Genomic DNA, 25,828 nt, shown 5'->3' with positions numbered 1-25,828 from the left:
TTTGAGGAGATAGTTTTGCATGGAAACTTTCTTTATAAACCTCCTGGCTTGTGGAAGAGCAGAATTCTTGGTCTCATGGGCACAGATTGCCAGGACCAGGATTCAGATGATTAATTTGGGCAGCAGCTGTGTATAAGAGAGTGTTTGAGGGTTGCAGAAGGAAAGGCTAAAGCTGGAATGAGATAAGTCTGTGACTCCACTTAGGATGAGCCTGTGTGCTGTGAGTCACCAGCTGTGTGCGAGGTGAGAGTTATCTTGGCATAAACTGAAGTGTTTCTTCTCTTCCAGAAAATGAATCACCTACTTCGGAGCGTATCTTCTTTTTGTTAATTTTTATGAAGTAAACAGTTTTCAGAGGCTTCAGTACATTCAAATATGTGGTTTTTACTGGCATAGCAGAGGACATTTCAATAGAAGGGAACTCACTCACCTGTTGGGGCTGGGTTTTTTTAGACTTTTCCGAGAAACACGTCTGAGCGGTCAGTACAGTGCCAGAAACACTGTCCTGCTGGCCCTGCACCCTTATTCCCAGAAGTATCACCAAATAAAGACACTAATGCAGTCAAAACTGCTAAGTGATCATTATTCTCAGTCTACTTCTGTTTATTCTCCTTACTTTGTCCACTTCCAGCTTTGGAGGGAGAAATTTTGTTGTATTAAAATCTGGGGAAAAAGGAAGAAGTTAATAGGATGTGCCGTCCTTGGAAACTCTGTGCTCGGACCAGAAGTTGTCCGGGTATTAAGGAAGCCCCAAATTGTTAGTTTTCTCTTTAATTTAACTGGTGTAAAACCTGTGAAGGTAATGGTTGAGCAGATCACTGTTAAAGCAGAGAGGTACAGTCTGGGAGGGGGCTGGCAGTGCTAGCAGAAGACCAAGAGAGTCGTCAAGTTCTGCATGTCCTCATGGATGTTGCCACGGAGATCTTAGTGAAGCTTCCTGTGAGATACAAGATGCCTCGCAACGACAATTGGTTTATTTGAATTTTTTTTGCCTTGTTCCCGGGGGAGTTGTATTTGTTTAGATGTGATCATTTACTTTTTGTGTTTTCCTTTTTAAATATAAAGATAATAGATAATGTGATATGTAATCCACAGGTTTTCTTGTAGATGTTAGCACAAAATATCAACAGCTGCATTTGGTGCACTGGGAATGGCATTAAATGTGTGAATGGATCCCTCTTGGCGTTGACATGCATTTGACACGCTGTATGATAGAACAGGAGCTATTTCAGATGGCCAAGTCCCGTTTTCACACCTTTCTCTTTGACTCTCACCAAGCAGCTTAGACTTCAGACTCTTTTCCAGCTCTTGTTAGTAAAGGTTGTGTTAATATGTTAATGTGAGCGCAAGTGCCTGACCAGACTTAGGATCATCCATTACCTGTATATCAGCTTGATCCTGAGTTCACGAGGCAAGATTAATACCTAGTACTCATATCATAAATCTATTAGGGAAGAAATTGGTGCTGACCCAGCTGGGCTGAGTGATTCCCAGATGACACAGGTAATCCTGCAGGAACTTTGCCCCTGGCTCCATGTCTCATTCCTTCGGTCCAGCCTCTGAGGCAGCAAAGGCAAGCACGACGTCAAGCCCAGGTATGCAGCAAATGTCATCTGCACTCAGGCCTCATTGTCAAAGGCCATGGCAAGTTACCTTCTGAAGTAGATGGTCTCCTGGACAGGGTATCCACCACTGAACTCCAGCAGCTTGTGACCAAAGGCTTCAATATTGTGATTAGGCAGACTCCTGTCCCAACTTTCAGAGACATGAAAAAAAAAGAAAAAAAAGAAGTATTTTTCTTTACATTTTTCATTGCAACAGTTGAGTTTCCCCTTGACTTGGGGATTTCCTCAATGTGGTGACTTTTCCACCTGTGTCACTTGGATTTTAAAATAATCTGGTTAATTTTTTAGTCCAGCACCTTAACAACATTGTCTCAGAAGATAACACAGTATGCAACTAACTGCACCTTTTATTCAAAAGATATGTATCTGTGGTGTATGGTCAGTTGAACCTGATTGCTGTTTGTGACCGAAGGAGATGTTAAGATACTCGGGTTGAGATACTCAGATACCTGGCTCTTGAATATTGCCCAGGAAAATGGGGGCTGCGGAACCAACCTGTGATTTCAGTCCCACAGAAGTTGTTTTCTTGGCTAATCAGTCATTTGGCTAGTCCTGCCTTCTGCCTTCTCTCTTTCTTTTAAGAATGTGTTTGGGAAAGATGTTGGAAGATAATTTGTATGCCGCCTTTTCCCTTGCTAAGCAAGATACAAGCTTTTCTTTCTTCTTTTTTCCTTTTTCTTTTTGCCTTTTTTTCCTCATATCTGCATAACTGCAATTAAATAAAGAATAGCATTCGGAATTTTTCTGTATTGTTAATTAATATTTTGTTGGGTCAAGTGCCTTCTTTCCCCTATGATGTGTTTTGAAGATATTTCTATTGTGAGGTAATGAGAACATGAAATTGTGCATATTTTTCATACTAGATATATTTGAACTTTTTGCAGGATGGAAAGTAAACGATGTGTTTTATAATCTAGTATAATTACCGTTGTGAACTTTAGTCACAGGAGCTAATCAGTAAGTGGTTTGCTGTTACAGATAGTTGATACATTTTCATTCATGGCATTAAATTCTTCCTTCTATTTCTTATTTCTCTGACTGACCTGACTCTCCCATGCTATGACAAAGAAAAACAGGGTGGTGCTACAAAGCAGGCTAGGTATTTGTTTTGTACATAACAATTTCTAGGGAGAAAGGGGTCAGGAAAAGAATCGCTACAGTTCTGAAGATGACCTCATGTTCCTACGTTACGTTCAGTAATTAGTTTTTCCACCATTAATAGCTTTTGCACATGTGTAAGTAGGACCGGTCGTCTTGAGCTGTCTTTGTTTTCTCAAAATATTCAACTTGTTAGTCATTAGAAAGAATCATTAGGACTTACCAAAGACTGTAAAAGTCTCTAGCAGAGGGTTGCTCTTAATTAGAGGATATATAATTTTATAATTAAAAATTATGTATTTATCATTAGTAATACTCTAATGGGATATTTACTTTAATCTTTTCTCCTGTTTCCTGAAATTTGGCACTTCTTGAAAGTTGGAAAAGCTTTTGAGAAAGCTTTTTCTTAAATTTCAGATTTAAATTTCAGAATATCTGATTTAAAAAATTTTGAAGTATAAATTGTAAATTAATTACAGAAAATAAGATGTTTCTTAATTTACTCATAGCAGTAGCTTTCTTTTGTATTATCATGTATTAATGTAGTCTTACAGTAGAAATGGGAGGATTGTCTGCACATGATGGGAAAAAGGAGTGGGAAAGGAAAAAGGCAGGATAACTCTTTTAAATGAGACAAGCTTAACTATTCAGACACATCAAAACATTATTGGAAACAGACTTTTGGACCAATTTCCTTTTGCAACCACGTATGTGCTTTTCCATCATCCTCGTATTTTAAGAGGGTGGGTGGAAAATAAGCATATGTTAGTCTTAAATACAAAGAATAGGCCTATATAATCATCGAATTGTTATACTCACCTACCTCTTCCACAATGTTTCTATTCAGCAAAGACAACGTGACAGATAGGTACATTTATAAAACTTGGTGAAGATTATTTTGCATTAGATGTCTGCTTAGCAAGATACGACCTACATAAAGCCTCGTGTATATTTCTTATGGGAAACTATGCGAGTCTGTTGTACAGGTTTATTATTTATGGGAAAAATCCTGCTTAATATTGCATTTAATAATTGAATCAGTCCTCCTAGTATCTTCAGGCCCAATTCAGAATTAAACCCTAAAAACATCGGAACGAACAAAAATGGCTTTATAACCAGGCTTATTTTGGCGCCTATTCTTTCTTTTAATTTAAGTTAGCTGTGATATTCAGTCAAATACTTTACTTGGCATTGCTTTGTTTTCCAGGATGGGAAGAAGAAGTTTGACAAGGAAAGTGAGAAATATTATTCCATCCTAGAGAAGCACTTAAATTTATCAGCAAAGAAGAAAGAATCTCATTTGCAAGATGTAAGCACTAAACACAGCCTTACCCAGTCTCACATTTGCATAGAGATCATGATAACAAACTCGTTCTCTTCAAGACATGCTGTATTTTGTTAATGTGAAATTGTGGTGATTTCTTGTAGTCACGCTTGTTGTGAATATAAATTATTGAGTGGGATTAATATGACCCTAATAAGAGTTAAATATTTTACCAAGACAATGTTCTACATGTCCAACTTTGTGTACTTCAAGTACAGCTGATGTTTATTGGTTGCAACAACAGAATTATATTCCTACAATAAAAATGTGACTTTTAGAAGGTACATGTGGAATATTTGAAAGTCAATTAATTGGGTTTTTTGCTATTTAATTTACTACTTGATGAAATTATGCTTTTGTTTCACATAAATTTTAATCTGGGAGACTGAAATGAGACCACTTTAATGATGCTTTTTTATGCTTCTTCTTTCCTCTTCTTCACCTTATTCTGAGATAGTAGCATCATCTCCTGAAATTGTATCCACAACTTCAGCTTTGAAGAGTCTGTATGGCTAATTCTTTCCTGTTAATAAAACCAAACCATGAAGACGTCTAGTTTAACAGGAGGATGGCAGGGCTTTTCAGTATGCTGGTAAAAATAATTATGATTTGTCTTTGAGGCAAATTACAGTAAAGCCAGCAATTTGATATCAATGACACGTTGGGATTTGTGCCAAAAGTAGTTAAAAATTATTTTGATGGGATTACTCTTGTCACGGTGACTCTTAAATCATGGGGATTAGTTTGCTGATGGAGTTTTCACAGAGATGTGGCCATCACTCAGTCACAAATTGTAGGGGTTTTATTCATGTTTACCAATAATGCTATAATTTGAATTAAATGAAGCTTAGCAATTCAAAATCTGTAATAATGTTTATACTCCTGAATTGCCATAGCTGTCTATATAATAATCAGTCTTGATAATACATTAGTTATGTAGGATTGGTTAATTGTTCCACTTGTATGTCAAAATTTTGTATGTACAGCTTTCATTTTCCTTAAATATCCTGTGTATCAATGAAGAAGCAGTTCTTAGCAGAGACTAAGTACCAGCTGAGAAAAAAAAACTAATTTCTTACCGAAATGTGGAAAAGTGAACCTAAGCAGCAATTTACTCCAGAATATAAATAAAATAAAAAATATTTTACTCTTGAGACGTGAGAATAATTACAGTCTAAAAACAGTAACTGAAGTGAAAAGTAACAACTGTGAATCTAATAAACTGTGGTAAAATAACAATGGATTTGGCTTAAGTATATAAACCAATGGAAAACCAGAGTAAATTTTTCCACTGTGTCCTTAAGTGACATCTCTGGATTGAAAATCTTGTAACTGAGGCTGAGTTTTTTGCTTTTCTGGATGCCCCACTTGTAAAGCAGATAGGGCATAACTTGTCATTTCTGTCTTCCCCGGTTTTACGCAGCTGTAAGTGTGCTGAATCGGCAACATAGACGCACTGTAAGTAGAAGGTACAATAGCAAATCAGTACCAGAAATATTAACCAGGGAGATTTTTGGCCTGTATCTGTATTGTAAATAAAAGCAGACCAAGCACCAATTCCTGGCCTGAAATCCAAGTGATACCAGTTGACTCACATCCAGAGTGGTTCGTGTGAGCCCTGTTTATAGCCCATATGGTCAGGAAGAGTTCGCTGGAGCAGCCCACAGCAGAGCCAGGGCACGAGCAAAGAACAGACCGGTGCTGGCAGCTGGGGCTTTAGTGCTCAATGCAAGTGAAGGGAAGTCCTTGCCTCAAGCCAACATCATGCATTTAGTGAGATGGGAACAGCATTTTTTGACTGCTGCAGTCACACTGAAAAATACTTCTTGTTTTTTAACCCACCATTTCTTTGAATTGTTGAGGTTTCTTGGTACCTCACCACATTATGTGGGTTAAAGAGTACTGGGATGAGCAAGGAGTAGTTTTCACACTGTATTGGGCTATGTTACATATCTCACTTGAGTGCAATTGAGAGCACCTTAATTAGGCATCTAAAGTTTGATGGTCTGAACATATTCTATAGAGAGTGGTTTGCATATATTCATCTAATTGAAATGTGTTGGATATTTTAAGAGCCTGCAAGACTGCTTATGCAGCGTACATAGATAATCAGACTTTTTTTCCTTTAGCATCAAAGAGAAGCTTCATAATACTGTCTTTTCACTGCCTACGGATGTCCACAGTGGAGCAGAAAACAGTCAGAATTGAGTGATGTGAAAATGTTAATGGACTCCTGATTCTATTTCTTGGAAATCTGTTCCAGAATCAGGCATCAATACAGAGCAAAGGCTTCAGTCTCCAAGCTTATGTGAAGTTCTGGTATACATCTTAGTGATATCCTACATCAATGAAAATATTACTCACTCTAACTAGATATCATACAAGTAGAGACTCAAAATCATATCCATCAAATCTTTTTATTTTTTACGTGCAATTTGAAGTCTTAGAAAAACATGTGAAAATCCTTTCAGCTTTTGAAACTTTAAAATCATTTGCAAAGTAGTTCTTAGATATCTGAATCCTCCGTGTTCACACAAATTCATAAGCTTCTACAGAAGATACATTTTGGAAATTATGATTTAGTCCCTGTACACTAGTGGTGATTATGGCCTTAATTTAGGAACCCATCCATACATGAGATGGCACTTGGTTGTCATAAGTATCATTACAACTACAATCTGCTTAAATGCTGTTCAGAACAGAGATGGATTTAATTAGGTGTTTAAATACTTTTTCTGAGTCAAAGCCTGAAAGAGCTCATTTCTAAAACTAGATTCTATTATTTGCTTACAGTTAAATGCGAGAGCTGAGGTCTATCTCAAGTGCTTATTGACTGCACTTCTGTGAGCGAAGGCTTGCTGGATCATGTCCCAGAATGGTGGCACCTGGGTCTGTTCAGCTATGTAGCATTGCCTTTGTGATATATTTTTTGTGAAATAAAACTCTTAACACAGAGTATCAAAGAAAACAGTAGCTGAATGCACTATATGAATAGCACATGGCAGAGTTAATTCTGTGGTAAAGCACTTAATTATTGGCATTTTGAGTGCTTGATTTCTGCTTCATAATACTAGTTTTTGTACTTAATTTCCTGATTAGTTTTTTATAGGCATGGGAAGGAAATGCTAGTACTGAATCATTTGAAACATATCATTGAAGCCCATGCTTTGAAGTAGTGCTAGAGAGCTGTGCTAGGGAAGTGGATCAATATTGTTAAGAGCCTGTACAGCCAAATCACGATAGTAGCATGTCCTTAACTAAAGAAGCGATGTTAATTATATATGGTGCTATTGATGACCAAGTCCTGCCTGAAGGAAAACACTGACCTTTTGCATTTGTACTGTCAAAAGTACTAAATCTCTTCTATGATGTGTGTGCTGTTTTAATGTTTGCTATCAAGCGAAGGCAACATCTAGCTTTTCCCATTTTCCCATATTTGTTATTTTTAATGCCAGAATTGAACTAGAGAATATACAGAAGTATACTGCTATATTTTAACTGGCATACATCAAAAATAGCTGAACTGGTTTTACTCATGTTGCTAATACTTGATAAAATTTCTTTTTGACCTAAGACCAAAACCTAACTAATGCAGCCTAGAAGGGATCTGCTTGAGAAAATTATTTGTTATGAAGAAGGGTGAATTAAAATGGAATCTGCATCTCTTCTTTAGGCATTATCCACATACTACGCTGCTTGTCTGTTAGGTCCCTCTCCCATGGCTTGTTTAAATTGAGGATAAAAGCCTATTACTCTTTATCAGCTGATAACAGTTAATTCTTTAGTTGTTTAGGCAGAAGACTGTTTTGGTACTGGATCTTCATGTCGGGTGGTATTATTCAGGCCCTTCTGACAAGTATTGCCATGTAGTTCTTGCATTTGAAAATTAAAACATGAAAAATAATTGATTTATGAGGTTAAGGACTTAAATATGTTTATATTCTAAGAACATGTGACTCATACTATGAAATATAAGTTGCAAGATGTCATTGTTAAAGAAAGTCTATTTAAGAAAGAAAATACCTTTTTGGGAAGGCATTTGAAGCTGAAAAATAGATATATTTCAGAGCATGTGATACTCAAACATTTCAGTTGAAATATTAATCTTTTTGTCTCTCCTGAATTCCTATGCTACTCTATTCTGTTTCTTTTTCTAAACTTGCCATACATCAGGGACACAATTCCTGCTGCCACCTTTCTTTGTTTCCCTCCAGTCTTTCCTAAAAACTAGAATATTAAAGTGCAAAAAGGAAGAGGAAATCAAAAAGGCGTGGGGAAAAGACATGAGGCTAAAATATGTAACGTTAGCATGTTAAACTTGCATTTAGCTATTTTAAGTAGGTATTCTAATTTTCAGGAAGAAAACTGAACCCCGTGAAGCTTGTAAAGTAGTTTTATGGAAGATCTGTTTGTTAGTGACAAAATTAAAGCAATCATGAGAGTAAATTAATGTTGTCTATATTTAATTTTGTCTTTTAGGCAGATACACAGATTGACAGAGAACATCAAAACTTTTATGAAGCATCATTAGAATATGTTTTTAAAATTCAAGAAGTACAAGAGAAAAAGAAATTTGAATTTGTTGAACCTGTAAGTTTTAAGTTTTATTTTCTTTAGAATACATGCATTTAAAGCTGAAAATTGAATTTAAAATATCTGGCTTTTGCTCCCTTCTTAAATGGTGATCACGGGTTGTTTGTATATAGACAGACATTAAGATCTTGGCTTGGGCACTTTCCATGTTTGTTAAAGGTTTATGTAAGAGTATCATATCTACTGTGAAGTGAAATGTCTGATGACTTGGAGCATGCATAACATTTTAATAGGACAACATGTAATGTTGTGTCTGTGCAACACATAACGGATGTTTCCTAATACCATGGTTTCATGGGTGAAATTTTGAGCCAGTTTTTTGATTTGAACATTCCATGTAGGCAGTGTACACATGTGTTTTTCAGAGTTATACATGAAATAAAGTGAAAAATCAGTTTTTCTGTAGCTTTAGTTTACTTTGCACATAAAAGAAAGCATATGTTGACATGCCATAAAAGAGGAAGATAAAGTTGTGTTTCAAAGTCCGTATTTAGATCTGGGATTTTCTCCTAGACTGTGTTTCCACCCCCCACCCCTAACTATCTTCTGGGTCAGTCGGTACCAAAAGATGCTTCAATATGATGTGCTGGCATATTTCTGTGGCATATTAGTAGTATTACTACTGTTCATGTCATGCAGGACTAGCTTGCCAGTTGCCTTAGTTAGTTAGTACCTGTAGCCCTTGACAGAGAACTTCCAGTGTCATCTGTCCTTTCCCATTAAGCATACTGAACATAGCAGAGCATCAGTTGTGAAGGAGGAACATGCCAAGTATAACTTTTTCTCTCTCTCCACACCATCTTCCAGCTTCTTTGTAACTAACCGAAGCAGCCCTCTTGACTGTGAAACAGGTAGAATTACATCTCTAACACCCAATGTCACCAAGAAGAGCTTCTCAGATGCCTCCTTTCCATGAGATGAGAATGTATTGTGTAGTGAATGTTTGACATTGATGCAAACTAATGAACCTGGGGATTCAGCAAGCAATACTTATAGAAATCCTATCTTTACAGCATACAGCTGCCAAATCTTAGAGACTAAAACTTTGCTTGGATTCCTAAATAGGAACATTTTTCTACCTGTCACAGATTAATCCAGAGTGTCTCTCTCTGTCTGCTTCTACAAAACTCTCACATCCTGGAAAAATCTAGCAGTCTTGACCTAGCTCTGACCCTGGTATAGGAGACTTTATGCTTCTTTAAAGTAATAGAAACTTTCTGTATTGAGAAGGCTTTGTACATCGGGAAATATTATTGTGCAATTGCATATAGTTAAAATAGGGCATCTTTCATCCTATGTGCTAGACAGAGAGGAAAAATAAATTTGGCTTTATATATTTTAGCTGGAGATACTGAGCTTTATCCTTTTGACCAGGCACTGTCCCCACACTCTGAGACATCACAGGAGCAGCTATGAATTACCAAAATGAAAGAGCGATTTATCACAATGAATCAGTGCTGATACTGAGCAAGCAGAGGAGGTTACTGGTAAACTCAGTCTTGTGGACCTGGGTATTTTTGTCACCAGGTGTACACATCCAATAGGTAAAATTTAGTTCTGAGTGGATCAGTTGCCACCCTGTGTCAGATCAGTAGGCATTTTAGCCCGGTACGCTCTTTGTTGCACACAGGCACGGGAAGTACTCTGGTGACTGGGTAATGATAGCCCTTGCAGGCAGTGTCTTCTGGCTCCAGGTGGGAAATTTTTATAATCAATCTGAATATAAATGGAGCTTAAATTATAACATCAGTTATAAAGTTCTGAACCTTCAAAATTCTGAATTTTTTTATTTCTAGTCTGTTGCATACAATGTGCTGGAATAAAAGCATTGACTAAAACCCATAAGGCAAAGTATGCCAAGTAATTATCATACACATCAGCAATACCATGAGACAAAGAAAAATAAAAAAGTCTTCAAAATAAGCTTCTAAAAATGCATAGTTTATGTAAGTGATGTTGAAAGTATGAGCATGTGCTCCTAGATGCAAGCAGATAAGGACAGAGCCTAACACTTTAAAATAACATATCAAAAGAATTGCCTTATTATTAGTTTTCCTCTGTGTGCTCTATGGATGTTCAGATGCTAGAAGATGCCTGGTGGTGTGTCTATATAGACATTTCTTCTTGGGAGCTCTGCTAGTTGTGGGGTCTTCCAGTGCACGTGCTGCTTGTGTCTCTGATTTATCAGCTCAGTGTCACATCTCCATATAATTCTCAGTCTGACGTGTTACTAATAGACTCTTTGAAGGAGAGTTTAACAAAATAAAAGAAAGGCTGTTAGTGCAGTGAAGGAGGAAATTGTGATGCCTATCTGGAAGAAGCATAAGTTCATGACATGGGACTAGAACTTGAAAAGCAAATGATCTGCTGGAGCTCCTTCCAAGATCTTCAGTTTGTCTATGCCAAAAGTTAAGGATGATATGGGAACCAGAGTGGGAGAAGTAGCCTAGCAAAAATTGCCAGGTGGGTTACACCTGGGACAGTAGAAGTTGGTAAGAGTGGAGAATGTTCCTTCCTGGAGGAGAGTGGGGAGAGATTTTAAGGTACAAAATGTTAATGACTTATACTCTGAATAAAGGATTATAATATTTAGAATAGACTTTTGCAGCTGCTCCTCAGGCCCTGGATTTCTCTGCTGTTCTCTGCGTCTTGTCTCAAGGAGTCGCTAATGTCTACTAGAGTGTCAGTAACTGATAGCTGCCTATTTGTGATCCTCCTAGATCTTGATTTTTTCCAAGGGAGAAAAAGAAAACAAAAAAGTTTTTCCCAAGGACAAATTAGTGTTAAAATTTACTTTACAGCAAGTTGAACAACAAAACAAAGTAAGTGACAATAATCTTTGCTCCTAGCTTTGCCCTTGTGGGCCCAGAGAAGGTAGTCCAAACCAACGCAGCTTTCTGAGAATGTTACGGTTGTTAGGAGAAATACAAACTCCTTCCTAGAGCTCCACTTTGTCCCTCAGCAGTGCCAGGGCTTCCTTGGCCTGCAGGAATCAGGGCACAGAGCTCATAAGCAGTAAGCTATCTGAAGTGTGAGGGTGGTCCATTAAATGTCATGAAAGCCCAGAAGTGTTTATTTAAAGAAAAAAAAAAAAACAAAACCAACCAACAAACCCTGCCTGTAATTGCATGCAGTTCCATAAGACTTCATTGTGGATGTTAAACTCAATTTCCTCTTCCTTGGATTTTCTACGTTATTAACTACATTCACTTTAATCTGATGGATAAGTACCTTCTGGTGCTATCTACTTATAAATAAAATGAAACCAGGGAGACAGGGACTTCTGGCTGATGTGCTGCAGGCCAAAGGTTAAATTCCTCCCCTATTCGAAACCTAAGTACAATCTTCTTCCTGTGAGAATGAAATGACCAGGCAGCCTTGAGGTCACCAGCTCTACATAAAAATAAATAAAGTCTCAAGAAGTAGTTGGATTTTGTTTCAGGTTCTGTGTTGAAATCCTCGCGGCGCTGTGGTAGTGAGTAGCATTGTATTACGGAGTTCAGACCTTGCTTTCTATTGATGTGATTAGATACTCAGGTTGAGGTAACTATAAGGCACTCGTTGAAATGAGAAATTGTTGATATGAACACATCAGGCATTGTATGTGATGTTTGGTGAAACGAATCACCTCTTTACATGTGAAGACCACCTCAAAATACATTCTGACAATCTTTTTTTGAAAAAGGGCTGGTTTTCTTTATTATTTAACATAAATCTCTTTGAAATTATGAGCCTGCCTTTAGCAGCAGTGCCACTTGTAGCACCAGCAACAAGAAAACCCCACTGTGAGCATAAGCCTAGGGCAAAAGTCCTTGGCTTTTAGATCTCCTCCATGCAGTGCTAAGGCTGTGCCTGTCCTGATGGAAGTGGTTATGAAGATGCCTTAACAGCACAGGCCCATTGGGTACGGGGCATTTTCTGATCCCTGTTCTTCCACCACTAGTGACACGTCCATAGAAGCAAATACCGTCCTCAGTGTCAGCTGTTTCAACACAGAACTTGAATAACCTGGTCTAGGACTTGCATAAAATAAGCATATTTTTACTTTTCTTTTATGCCTCTTTTTCTAAGTGCTCACAGAGTATTGGACCAAGAAAACCTCGAGGCCAGATCCTCTGCAATGCACAACTGCCAGAATACCTGAGCAGTACCTTTAACTAAAATGCATTCAGATTTTTCTCAGGGTTTTTTTGCTGCTGTTCTTTTGCTCTATGATAAATTCAGCTTTGCTGCCATCTCGTGTTAAATATTTTCCTCCTCAGTTTTTCTCCATGTACTCCATAAAAACGTTTTGTGTGGTGGAAAATGGTTTTCTTTAAGTATTGAAGCTGAAATTTAAATGGTTTATAGTACATTCTCCAGAAATGCCCTTTAAACTGATCTTTAAAATTCAGGCATAAGCTGACATACTGAAACTTTCTCCCATTCATTCCATTATTGTAATTTTGGTGTGCACTAACATACTGCTCCTGCAGTGCTGCTTTAGCTGAAAGGGGTGGGTATAGCAGCAGGCTCCTACTTACAGGTTAAGTTACTCCACGTCCTTTTGGCTGAAACAAGTCAGAGTAAGTGCAGGAGTAGCTGTGCTGCTGTATCTGAAGGAGCTGTAGCTGGGGACACAGATGAGTAAGTGGATCTAGACTGTGGGTGGGGCTTTGCACAGCTGGAGCCAGAGCAGAGCTTTGGTTATAATTTACTTACTTATTTTATACTTCATTCATAAAAGATGAAGATTAGTTTTCTTTCTTTTCTTCTCTTTTACGTAATTCTTTCTAGAGTTACATTATAAACCTTAAAATTATAGAACTCTTTCTATCCATTTACATAGTTGGAGATTTTAAGATAAATTGTTGTATTTGGACCTTCCTCAGAACCACTTGAATAACCTAACAGACTTGCAGGGCCAGGTCCTTAGCTGAGATAATGATTTAAGCTGGGCAGGTGATCATGTAAAGCTGAGACAATTTACACAAGCTGGGGAGCCCTTCACTTGCCTGTGTTGCCTTCATTGTTTGTTTGGTGGTGGGATGCAGTTGAGGAAATCACACCCATTGTAGAGGCCCCACAAAAAGTGGCTTTTATGCCCAAGGATCTTCTCAGTTCTTCGGGCTCCATGACCAACTTACTGGGCAGGCATGGGCTTTCACCACCTCTGCCTGAGGCCAGGATTTCATCTGATCCTGCAACGCCAGTAAAAACCAAGGGGGAAGTCCTTCCCCCAGCCATGCCTTCACGCTTCTATTTATGCCAGCGCTGATAGTCTGTAAACCTCTAACTGCTCTAACTTACTAATGCAGCAAAACAGCAGGCTTCCCGAGGCAGAGATGCTCACTGAAGGGCTCAGTGATGCCAGAGCTGGCACAAGGATGTGCGGGATGCGTGACAAAGCTGAGCAGGGAAAGGGAGGAGGAACAGGAAAGGGAGAGCGAGACTTCAGCCTGGTAGCAGCAAATCATCCTGTTAGCTCCTCTGCCCAGAGAGCTGCGTCCTTGATCTCTCATCTGTCAAGCTGTGGAGTTTGCAGTTGTGATGCCAGAATGGATGGGGCTTTAAAATTGCAAAATATTATTTTAGCTATTCCCCTGCAATATATGTGTTACCTTAGTACAGCAGTCTCTTAGTGAGCAATAGGGAAGAAGGAGGCAGAACAATTTAACTACATTTCTTCAAGTAGGGCTGAGTGTAAATTTAAAGAAAATATAAACACAGTAAAAGCTACATTTGTAAGCTGTTTCATTTACAATAATCTATGGTACTGGTAACACAAAGAAAGGTGCATTAAATATGAATGATGGCATTTTTGTTGCCTGAGTCTAGGCTACTTCAATAGTCGATGGAGAGAGATAAATGTTTCCATTGGATCATTCATCCCATCCTGAAAGAGAAGTCTAAAAAGGAACACGGATTATGCTCTTGAATACATGTGTTTTTTTACTGAGTTAGGAGGCAGCCTGGACAGCCAGTTACTTAGCCTAGATGATTAGCTTTTCAATGGCTGTAATGTATTGAGATAAATCTGTCCTGTTGTTATAGCTTTTGTTATTGTACATCCAAGTTAATATCTCTTTTTTTTTTTGCTTGTTTTCTTTACTTAGTTGTATGTATGTAAGCTAAATTATATATACAAAGAAAACAGTCCATAATAAAAAGTTAAATGCTTGTTATTTAATAGCAGGTAAGAAGACTTACGGCAATGCCAAAACATTTTTTAAATTTAGAACAGAAAAGTTAGAAGGCCTTTAAAACTAAGAGGTGGCAGGAATGCATGAATTCAACAGCTAAAATAAGCATTCAGAAAATCTAGTTGCACTTTTTACTACTTAAACATTATTTTAAAGCAAACTCTAAAAAGAATTTTCAACTGATACATACTGACTTCAACTGTTCTGTTGGAGTCAGTCACAGACATACCAGATAGAGTTTGCATTTTGTTCAGAGCAGGAAGAAATAGTCTGGATTTCTTGTGTTGTATTAAGCTGTCCAAAACATACTTTCAAGAGTCTCATTTGTAGAAAATAGGTCATAGCCCAAGCAATTACTATGAAGAAAGTGAAAAAATATTTTGAAGAAGAAAACCTTGAACTCTGAAAGTATGAACTTGGAAAATGCACACCATCAAAGGCTCCAGCTGAAATACTGGATAAAATGACTAGGACAGTGAATGAAATTGTTATGGAAATGACAACTTCATGACGCAAAAGCCTGTTTAACACCTCTTTTAAGGTCTGACCATGGATTCCTTGCTCAGCAAAGCTTTGCTATTGCGAGTAATGAAAGGTTAGAGTGTTCCAGGAGCTAAGACACAGGATATTTTTTGCGGGTAGTTTGCCATATTTTGCTGCTGAAAACTAATAGAAAATCAACTGTTCTTATTTTTTGCTTTCTTATATTCACCTGAATAGAAAAAGTGTGTAGCAGTTGCGAAGAACCATTTTTTCCACTGTCGCAGGCAATACCTATTCGTTATAAGTTAGTGTATGTTCTGTTTGTGTTATATAGCATTAAGAGTGCATGTTAAAAATATATAATGCTTCTCAATTTTACCTTTTCAGCTCTTGGCCTTTCTTCAAGGATTATTTACATTTTACCATGAAGGATATGAACTGGCTCAGGAGTTTGCACCATACAAGCAGCAGCTGCAGTTCAATTTGCAGAATGTAAGGATGATTTGTATTTACACCATTTTGTTTGCTAATGTAATTTCAGGATATTAAAGTAGACTTGTAGCACTTTATTGGAACTCTAAATCTTGCAATGTTTTAGTAAGCTGAAATCAAATTATTATATGAATAGGCAAGAGTTATTTTTGGTAAGTTTATGAGATAAAGATTCCTGTCAACAAATAACTTTGGAAAAATTAATCTTCAGATAGTCCATTTGTGATATCCAGGTCAGTATTCTGGGAGTGAGAACCAGAAAAGCAGGACAGCAGCCAAGTTTTGATTAGAAAACACAGTACTCCAGATAGGTTTAAACTTATGTAAATGCTTTCTTGAGAGTGAGGCCTGTCTTCTGAAGTAAGTGGATGTCCCAAAAATTCTCCAACTGGTATAGAATGGTGCAGTTTGTTTCTTTAAGATCACAGATTGCCACAAAAAGCTTCTCCTGCTGCCTGCTAGCTTCCCACTGTATATAGATCATACTTGGGAAGCCATGCTCTGGCTGTTCTCTGGATTTATTTTGTCCGCATCAGAGAACTGGTGGGGCCTTCCTCCACAGTGAGCAGCAATCACGAGCGTTAAGTTCCACTGGAAGGAAGGATCTGTTATTTGGGTAGAGAGTTACTCTCAAGTGAGCAGATGGATCTTTTGCTGTAGGTTGGTCTGAACTTGGTAGTAAGAGCCATACAAGATTAACTGTGCCTAAAAATTCCATAGTTTTCAGAAATAACAAAAATGCATTTAATCAACATACTTTCCCTGCTCATTGTAACTGCTGTATACAGGTGTATATTTATTTCACTGTGTAACTCAGATGTTACACTTCCAAGGACATAAAAGTAAATAGATACAAAACATCTTTACACCTGATTTGCATTAGAACCACTATCACTTGCTTTTAAGGCAAAAATTAAGTTCAACCTGGTAATATTGGGCCAGCCCTACATTTTTCATGACAAGTAACTTCAGAGTACAGAACAAATTAGAAAAAAGTGAAGGAATTCTATCATTCTATCATTTATTCCAAATACTGTATTTTTGGGGTGACTCCATTTCTTTTCCATTTAATTCTTTCAAGAAAAGATACTCACTCAACAGAAATTTTTGTAGCTCCACTAGAATCAAAGAAGCTACAACAGTTTAGAAGATCCGACATTAGCTTTTGTGGATAGTGCCTTGGCCACTGAATTTAGGGAATATGAGCCAGGTCTGGGAGTACAAGAGCACTTTACCGTGCTCAACTGCTATTCCCTGTGGGTTACTGGAAAATAAAACACTCACGTTTTCCCTGTAGCATCTTGCTATTAGAGGCATATGTTGGCTCCAGGTTGGAAGACAACGTTGCCTTAGCACTGTTAATGTAGATCTGCATTCTTAGGAGTACTGCACTCTTCCAGGTTTTGCTGCAATTAAGCATGTGCAGCACACCTCCGTAGCCCCTTCCCTTTTTATGTCTGTTGTTCGTAGGTAGGTATAGATCCCATTTAAAACGCTGCTTGGGGAAATAAGGCAAAACCTCCTAGATGATTAACCTTTTCCTTTTGGATCAAAATGCAAATGTTCTTTGTCTGTAGAGCATCTCAGCCCCTTGTCCTTTGAAGTTGTGTATTTGCCACTTTTGGTTTGCTGCTAAGACTCTCTCAGATAATGGCACAAGGGGTCAGTGTTGTTGCACAGCACAGTTTCAGTGAAAGGGTGAAAAATGTGGTTCAGTCCAGAGATGTATTTACTTTAATATGGCAAGTTCTGAGAGGAGCATGAGCCCACAGCACTGACCAAAACTGGCATAGTAAGTCAGAATATGTTAGTACCTTCTATGCTCATATCTATAGAAACAGAATTCTTAAAGGATTTTTTCAATTTCAATGTTAATTAAGAAATAGTTAATCTCTTCTTAAATAGTATATAAGTACAACTTGAAGTTGTAAATAGAGTACAGAGGTAGAGGGAGATGTGAAGTTAAGCAGAAGGAACAATGTATTATGATATTAGTTTTTATTATATGTATACATCAGAGAAACATATACATGAAGATACAGTGGGATACAGTACCTCATTCACCGCTGTTACACAGAAGTTTGAATTCTGGCTCCAGATCTAGATCCACAGATTCCTTTTGCCAGCTGGGCTACCTACTGACTTGTCACTGAGAGCATCATCCAACCTCAGATTGAAGTGAAAGATGTAGAGAAAGACAAACTGAGGACAGTGTTCAGGGAAAATTGTCTTCAGCCTGTCTGTTGTAGCTGTTAAAAGTACTCCTCTCCATTGCATTGTGTGTTAAGGTCTTGGAGAACAGTTGATCTGAACTGCTGTTTCTGTTCTTAAAGTTGTCCTACAGGTTAGAGCAGGAGCAGTAACAGCTGTAGGAGTAGCAGCGTAGTGGCAGACCGACAGCTCTTAACAGGTCACCATGTCCTAACATGATCTGTTGTCACTTTCACTGTTTCAGCTGGCCAGCGGCATACTTTGTATGTCCATTTAGCTTTGTTTTCTGTAATGTGATTCAAAGTCCTGGCTGCTTAAAAGTAGTAATTAAAAACTTAATAGACAAACAGAGATAAGCTCTCAAAATGGGGACATTCTTCCCTTCAATGGCATGTCCCTCTTGAAGGTCTCAAAATGACCTCTGTTAAGTTTGTTCTGAACTAATACTTCACCCTAAGGGTATCATCTGAAAAGTTCAGTGAAGAATTTTACCTCCTTCTCTAATAATAATGTTTGTCTTCAAGAAGAAGATTTAACGTGTATTATGATACCACTGTGCAACTCCATGAATGGCCCACAAAAAGGGGCAAGTATTCATCAGTCTATGAAGTCCTGAGAGTATCTTTCTGACTAGTCAAGATTAGAGTCCATAAGATGACTTTGCAGAAACATTACAAAACTCTTTATTCTTTTCTATCTTATCCTACAGATAATCTGTAGGAACAAAGTGTTCAACGTTGGTGTATTAGCAGCAAGCTATCAAACCTCTGCCACCTCATAATAATTCTTCTCAGCTATACCATGCTATGTGTGTGGAGGGAAACCCCAGCCTCACTGAATTCAATAGGAAAAAATGTCCATTTACATGCATATAGATATCAGCAAATATGAATAACCCATGTTTGTACCTAATTCTTTGCTTGGCCAGATGCCTGGTTATGCACACAATATTTAGGACCGACAGACAAAGCCCTTCCATGCTTTTGGCACTGTTCTGCCACTTGTGACCTGCTTCTTACCTAGCATATTTATGTTATACTTAACTGTGATGTTTGCATAGTCCTATCAAAAAACGTTCATGACAGCGCCTGTAACCTGCCTCTTCTGGGTATCAGCAGCTGTGGACTGCAGATACGGATACACAGTGCATTTGTCTCTGCCTCGTGTGGAGAGTGCAGCCGCCTAGAGACATTAGCCTGGCATTAACCCAAACTCCTGTTTTCTGCTCTGTACTTCAAGTGGTTCTGTGGGACTTAGTACTTCAAGTTTGGGGCTATGCTGTCAGCAGCTTCTAGTTTAGCCTGGCTTCCGTCTGTGTATCCTAGAGTACACAGAAAGAAAGCCTGCGTCTGTCTGCAAAATACTGTATAAGCATACCTAAATATATGAAATGACCTCATTTTTGAGGGTAGTGGCCTGCAGAAAGAGGAATGTTACTATTCTCAACTGTGTTTCCTTTACACTTGTGTGCTTAAGTTGAATTCCTCATTACTATGTTATTCATAGGTTTCGAGAGCAGTGAAGAGTATTATTCTGTATTGCTTTTTTTTTTCCCCTTTTAAGTCTCTGGCAAATGCTTCTGTTGGTCTCCAATACAATCTCCTTGGCATTATTAGTAATTAGTTCTTCATTGTTTTTTAGTGCTTGCATGAGATAATGTGGTTTTTTGTTTGTTTCTTTTTCCGGGTATTAGACCCGGAATAACTTTGAAAGCACTAGGCAGGAAGTGGAGAGACTCATGCAAAGAATGAAGTCAGCCAACCAGGATTACAGACCACCAAGTCAATGGACAATGGAAGGCTATCTCTATGTGCAGGAGAAACGTGAGTAAAACAGATGTACCTTTTAATTTGATTTGAAAGGCACAACAGCAAATGCAAGGACAAGAAAATATTAGCAGGACAACACAACAGCTCTGTGTTTGAATGTCTGCAGACTACTGCTGTGGTTGCTTTCCAAATGATTGAGAAGTTCAAAAGAAAAATAAGGGTTTAACTTTTCAAAAAGCACTCAGAGTAGCTACGGTCAGATGAAATGGTGATCAAAACACTTGTAAGCAACTCAACTTTTGCCCCCTGGGCCCTTGTGGGTAGGTCCCTGCTATTGGCCACCCCAGTGGCTGACTGGTAGCACGCTGTGCTCTGGCTGGCTGCCCTGCTCCTTGCTGCAGAAGTTGCAAGCTCCCAGCGCTCTGCTTTGGCTCTGCCTGCCGAACCCTGCTGTCTCTTGTACTTTCTCTGCCTGAACAGGGCCCGTAGTTCACCCAGCAGGAGCAACTTCCACCTTGTACCAGGGATCTCCACTGACCCAGCCACCTTCAGAGTAAAGGAACTTGTACATAATGGAAAACAGAGGTGTAAGAAGAAGAAAAGTCATCTCAATACAGTCTGTCAGCTTCAAAATAGCTGCAAATCTATACCTATGTTTTCTTCAGTTCATGTGACCTCAGAATGAAGTGACAAACTAAAGGAAGGAAGAGAACTACAGTTGTCATAAGTGTCTGAAGCTACTTGGAAGAGCCTGGCAATACATCATGTTATGAATGAAAACAGAACCAGGAAATATGTGAAAAGTCAAACGAGAGAATTCAAAACTATATGTCACTTGAAGTATCGACTGCCACTGTTTTGCACTCTAACCGGTATAGAAAACCAAGCCAAACTAGCTGTGGGATCAAGCAAAACCCTCAGTAAAATAGTTTTCATTGCATAGGGTACCCAGATTTATATACTTATTTATTTGTTTTTTTATTTACTGTGGAATCAGCCTGATGCTAGCAAAGTGTTTTGAGATAGTGTGTACATGCTTGTGCAAGTTTGATGTTCATGCAAAAATTGTTAAATACAACTTTGCACCTGATTTCTCAATCTAAAAATAAATAGAAGGCATCTGGATATAGAATTCCCATGTCAGACTAGGCCCCACTCGACCTCAGTTTTGAGGGTATCTTCTTCACTGCTCCCCTTTTAGATGATAACTCAAGAGATTACATGGAGTTATAGATAATTGATTTTCCAAATAACATCATGAAATTAATCTTTATTCCGTATGTGAGCTAAAAGAAAGAAACCTCAGTGCTTATCATAGTTAACGTCAGCCACTTTTACCTTCAGTAGCACTGAAAGTTTTAAGACGACCCTCTATGTTTTAATTGTGTAATAATGATAAAAGAAACCTGTGTTAAGTGGAAGTTACACTGAGCCCTGTTAATGGAGGAGGGAGAAAAGGAGCGAAGCATTGGGCACATGCTGTGCTTCATTAAATAGTGAGAGGCCAACTTGACATCCTCTTACTGAAAAGAAATTTGTTCATTAGTTTATTCTGGAGTGAGTAACAGGGTCTGTAATATCTGTGTCAGTGGGGAAGGTACTTGTTGTATATTTCCTTGTCATGCAGGTTTACTTCCCTACAACCGGCATCCCATATGCTCTTGTCAAATTATGGGCAACTGGGTTAAATGTTTGCTATTCTTGAGAGTAAATCCTGTATATATTTACTACTGATACACATGGTGGTAAATATGGGGATTTTTGAAAAAAAAAGTCAGTAGGCCATAAATCGTTTTCATTCAGATGGACAGTCGTGAGTAATAGACTTAAAGTTGCAATGTAGGTGTCTGCCTACAATTTTTTAATGAAAAGCTTCTAAACTCATCTAAAACTGCTTTGAGAGTGCTCATCCTTCTTATATATGCTAAAAGAGTTAATGAAATGCCATCAGAGGAAAAACTGATTTAGAATAATTATAGATTTTGTTTTGCTAAGTGAAAATAAATTAAAATATAGGAACAGAACAGCTACCTTCTGAGGCTGGGTAACCAGTTGACTTTTCAGTTCGTGGCATGACTTTCCTGCAGAACGCAGGCAATGGGAGAACTGTCTCCGAGTCGGAGTAACAGACGGTAAATTTCCACATCTACGTTTCTGTATTGCCAGATAGCCAGCTTCCATGACTGATGCAACCTCTCGTATATCCACCACCTTTGTGGGAGGCTACGTTTAGAAGGCAAAGCCATTGTATCTATAGCAAAAGTATTAGGTTTGTTTTTAACACCTTCCATTTTTATTTAACTTTCTTACATTCTTTTAAAAAAAACAAACACAAAACCCTTAAAATACTTTTTTTTAACTCAGAGCTCTTTCATTGCAAAAAGATTTAAAAGGTCCAGATATACTGTACTTCAAAAAAATCAATATCATATTTTTCCCATGAGTAACTCCCATTGAAATGAATTGGAAAATAACATGTGGGTTGGAAGTATCATCTAGTCCTTTCCTATTCTGAATTTGCACATTAGTTAGAATACTGCATATATGCATTTTGCTTTTGCACCTACATTTGTGATGGCTCTGCAGAGAGGGGCCATGTTTGAATGCCAGGCTCTGAAGCATAATGCTGTCCAAGAGGAAAGAAATGCTTTTCCTTCTTGCTACCTCTTCACACATAGCCATTGTGTTTGGTCTCTGCAGCTGAGTACCCAAAATGCGGTTAATGCTAGTAAAATAAACAGGGTTGTACTCTGCCACTGAGACTGGCTTGCACAGAATATCCCACCCTCTGTGCTAAATTTCCTGTCCTCAAAAATCAAGAAGTTTTTTCCAAGTTACCTATTGACTATGTGTTACCTAGTCACTGTGAGTGCTGCCAGCACTGTTTATTAGCCAGCGCAGTTATAGCCATAATGTTCTGGCCCAAGGGGGAGCAGTCACACTGCAAAACCCTGAATTATCCTGTCCTCTGTAGTGCACAACCCCTCCAGAGGTATCTGCAGGAATCTGGGAGCTTGTCTTGTTCTCTGTGCTACAGTAAACATATGTTTTTCCAGAAAATTGTGGGAGATCTTAGCTGTACTTCTGGGATGTGGAGAGAATTATGGAAATGGTAGGAGGATTTACTCCATGTCCTCACAGCAAAGAACGCTTTATAAATACCTGTATCTAAGCTAGGTTAGCAGCCAAAGTTTAACATACCATTGAGCTTAAGCTCAAGAGGGTTTTGTGTTTAGATTCACTAAAGGTTCACAGCAATGCCTGAGCAAAGCTCTGGGTAATCCAGGAGTGAAAACATCTTCTGCATCAGAGATCCTATACTATGCAGTAGGATTAAGAAGTAGTGCGGTGATAACGCATACATCCACTTGGGGATCGCTGTAGATTTCATGTATGGCTATCTAAATTGAAGACTAGTGAATCCCTAAGTACATTATAGTTTGGTATTGTGAGTGTGTGCAATTGTCAGTTTGTGGACACGGTCAGTTGTGCACCACTCTTAAAACCACCTCTTCCCCAACAGGACCCCTTCCAAGGCATAAAAGGCCCATGTTTCCTGCTGAAGACACCACCTCTGCCACCCAGCATTTTATCCCTCATCTCTAAACCACTTTTAGAGTGCACTCTTTCCTTCCTTTCATTTCCCGTAATGAAATCACCCTCAAGTGTTCAACTATGTAAGATTAAATCTGTCTGTGAGCCAATGCCACTTTACCCACTCCCTTAATGTAACAGGTAGAATAATAGAGTTCCTATGATACTACCAAAAGCATTTATCTTTGACAAGAACTCTGAAAGTAAAGAGAAATGCACTGTGACTCCATGCCTTCATCCAGTTTTCTGGATCTAATACCAGACTTCAAGGTTTCCCTCAGAGAAAGGATGTAATACTGAATCCTAGTGTTTCACTTAGGTTGGTAAAATCTTCAACTGTATTTCCTAGGCAGAAAAACTGTCAGGATCTTGCCTCTCTCCTACCTATCTACCCTAGTTAAATGCTGTTACCCTTCCAGTTACCAAAGAAAACCAGTCTGCTGGAACTTTGTTGGGCAGCCTCATGAAGCTGCAGTATTTGAAAATTATACCTGAACAACATGTTCAAATTAAAAAATTATGGGAGTTTTCGATTTTGTAGGCTACATGTGGATGCTGTTATGTTTCATTTCTCTATCTAACTCCAACTAAAATAGTGATAAAATGCCAATATAATTATTTTTAATACTATGTCTCTTTAATCTAGGACCTCTTGGATTTACGTGGGTAAAACATTACTGCACTTACGATAAAGGAACAAAAACATTTACAATGAGTATAGCTGAAACAAAATCTGGTGGAAAAGTGGTGAGTTGCATGGACATGAACACATATATGAACTGTATATTCCATCTTTTATATTAAGCATTCAGGAACTGTTGAAAGAAAAAAAAAAGTGAACAAAGCATAAGGCTGTTTTCATACATGAAGCAGTGTATGTCTTATATAGCATAGATAAATATTTAAATAAAAATATTTCTTTTAAACTGTATACAAGCCACGTATTAAATAACTTCTCTAATGTGATGGCTCCAAATGCATAGGAAATCAATCACATTTGCACAGAATCATAGAATGGATGAGGTTTGGAAGGGAGCTGTGGAGATCGTCTAGTTTAATCTCAATGCAGGGTCGACCAGAGCAGGTTAGCGAGGCCTGTGTCCAGTCAGGTTTTAGATATCTCCAAGGATGGAGGCCCTGCAACCTCTGTGGGCAACCTGTTTCAGCGTTTGACCACCATGAAAAAGCTTTTTCTTAAGTTCAAATGGAATTACTTGTATTTCAGTTTGTGCCCATTGCCTCTTGCCCTTTCACGGGGCACCACTGAGAAGAATCTGACTCAGTCTTCTTTATTCCTTCCCATCAGATATTTGTAGATAAATCAATGATATGATCCCCCTTCTCCAGGCTGAACAGATGCAGCTCTTACAGCCTCTCCTCATATGACAGACGCTTCAAGTTGTTAATCACCTTGGTGGCCCTTTGCTGGATTTGCTCCAGTACATCACTGTCTGTCTCATACTGAGGAGCCCAGCACTGGACACAGCACTCCAGGTGTGTCTCACCAGTGCTGCGCAGATGGTGAGGATCACCTCCCCTGACCTGCTGGCAATGCTCTGCCTGATGCAGCCCAGGAGGCTGGTGGCCTTCTTTGCTGCAAGGGCACATTGCTGCCTCCTGGTTAACTTATTGCCCACCAGGACCTGCAGGTCCTTTTCTGCCAAGCTGTTTTCCATCCTGTCAGCCCCAGGCTGTCCTGATGCCTGGGGTTATTCCTTTTCATGCTAAACAGTGCTGGCCCCAGTATTGACCCCTTAGGCATACCACTAGTGACTGGCTGCAGCTGGACTTCTCCTGTGAGCTCAGCAGTTCAGCCAGTTTTCAGTCCACCTCACCATCTACTTATCTAGCCTGTACTTCATCAATTTGTCTTTGAGGATATAGTAGGAAACATCCTACTGTAGTAGGATGTAGTGTCGAAAGCCTGGCTAAAGTTGAGACAAACAATATTCTTTGTTCTTCCATCATCCACTGAGCCATCCATCACATTGTAGAGGGCTATCCGGTTGGTCCTGCATGATTTCCCCTTCATTAAATCCATGCTGACTACTTCCAGTCCCCTTTATGTCCTTAATATGTTTGGAAATGCTTTCCGGGATTATTCACTACATCACCTTCCCAGGGATCAAGGTGATGCAAGCTGGCCTGTAGTTCCCCATATCCTCCTCCTTGCTCTTCTTGAAGACCAAGTGACATATGCTTTCTCCCCTTCCTCAGAAACTCCCGTGATTGTGCCAGCCTTTCCAGCATTATGGAGAGTGGCCTCACAATGATGGTGGCCAGAACTAGGAGTCAGTCAGCTTTTTTCTTTAGAGATCTTTCTATCTATATGTGAGAGTTGACAGAAATATATGATATTCATTCTAGCATGTAACACATAATCATGTTGTATATGCAGATGTTTGTAAAGCTTTGAATTTGGGGAGTTTTCTGAAATATAATAATTAAATAACAAAT

At 38.6% G+C, this 25,828-nt stretch overlaps 1 protein-coding gene across 2 annotated transcripts in view; it reads left to right on the top strand.

The window, feature by feature from the left end:
- ARHGAP42 (Rho GTPase activating protein 42) overlaps positions 1-25,828 on the top strand; it is a 172,739-nt gene that overhangs the window by 105,445 nt on the left and 41,466 nt on the right. For both annotated transcript variants that reach the window (XM_087756791.1, XM_087756790.1), the window contains exons 5-9: positions 3,931-4,032; positions 8,527-8,637; positions 15,693-15,797; positions 19,702-19,831; positions 24,018-24,118. In XM_087756791.1, the coding sequence (XP_087612917.1) occupies positions 3,931-4,032; positions 8,527-8,637; positions 15,693-15,797; positions 19,702-19,831; positions 24,018-24,118 (549 nt within the window). The remainder of the gene's footprint in view (positions 1-3,930; positions 4,033-8,526; positions 8,638-15,692; positions 15,798-19,701; positions 19,832-24,017; positions 24,119-25,828) is intronic.

Source organism: Nipponia nippon, unplaced genomic scaffold (genome assembly GCF_047370975.1).
Source record: "Nipponia nippon isolate SJK-2023a ecotype South Korea unplaced genomic scaffold, ASM4737097v1 scaffold_2, whole genome shotgun sequence".
NCBI lineage: Eukaryota > Metazoa > Chordata > Aves > Pelecaniformes > Threskiornithidae > Nipponia > Nipponia nippon.
This window is presented reverse-complemented; position numbering and strand designations above follow the sequence as displayed.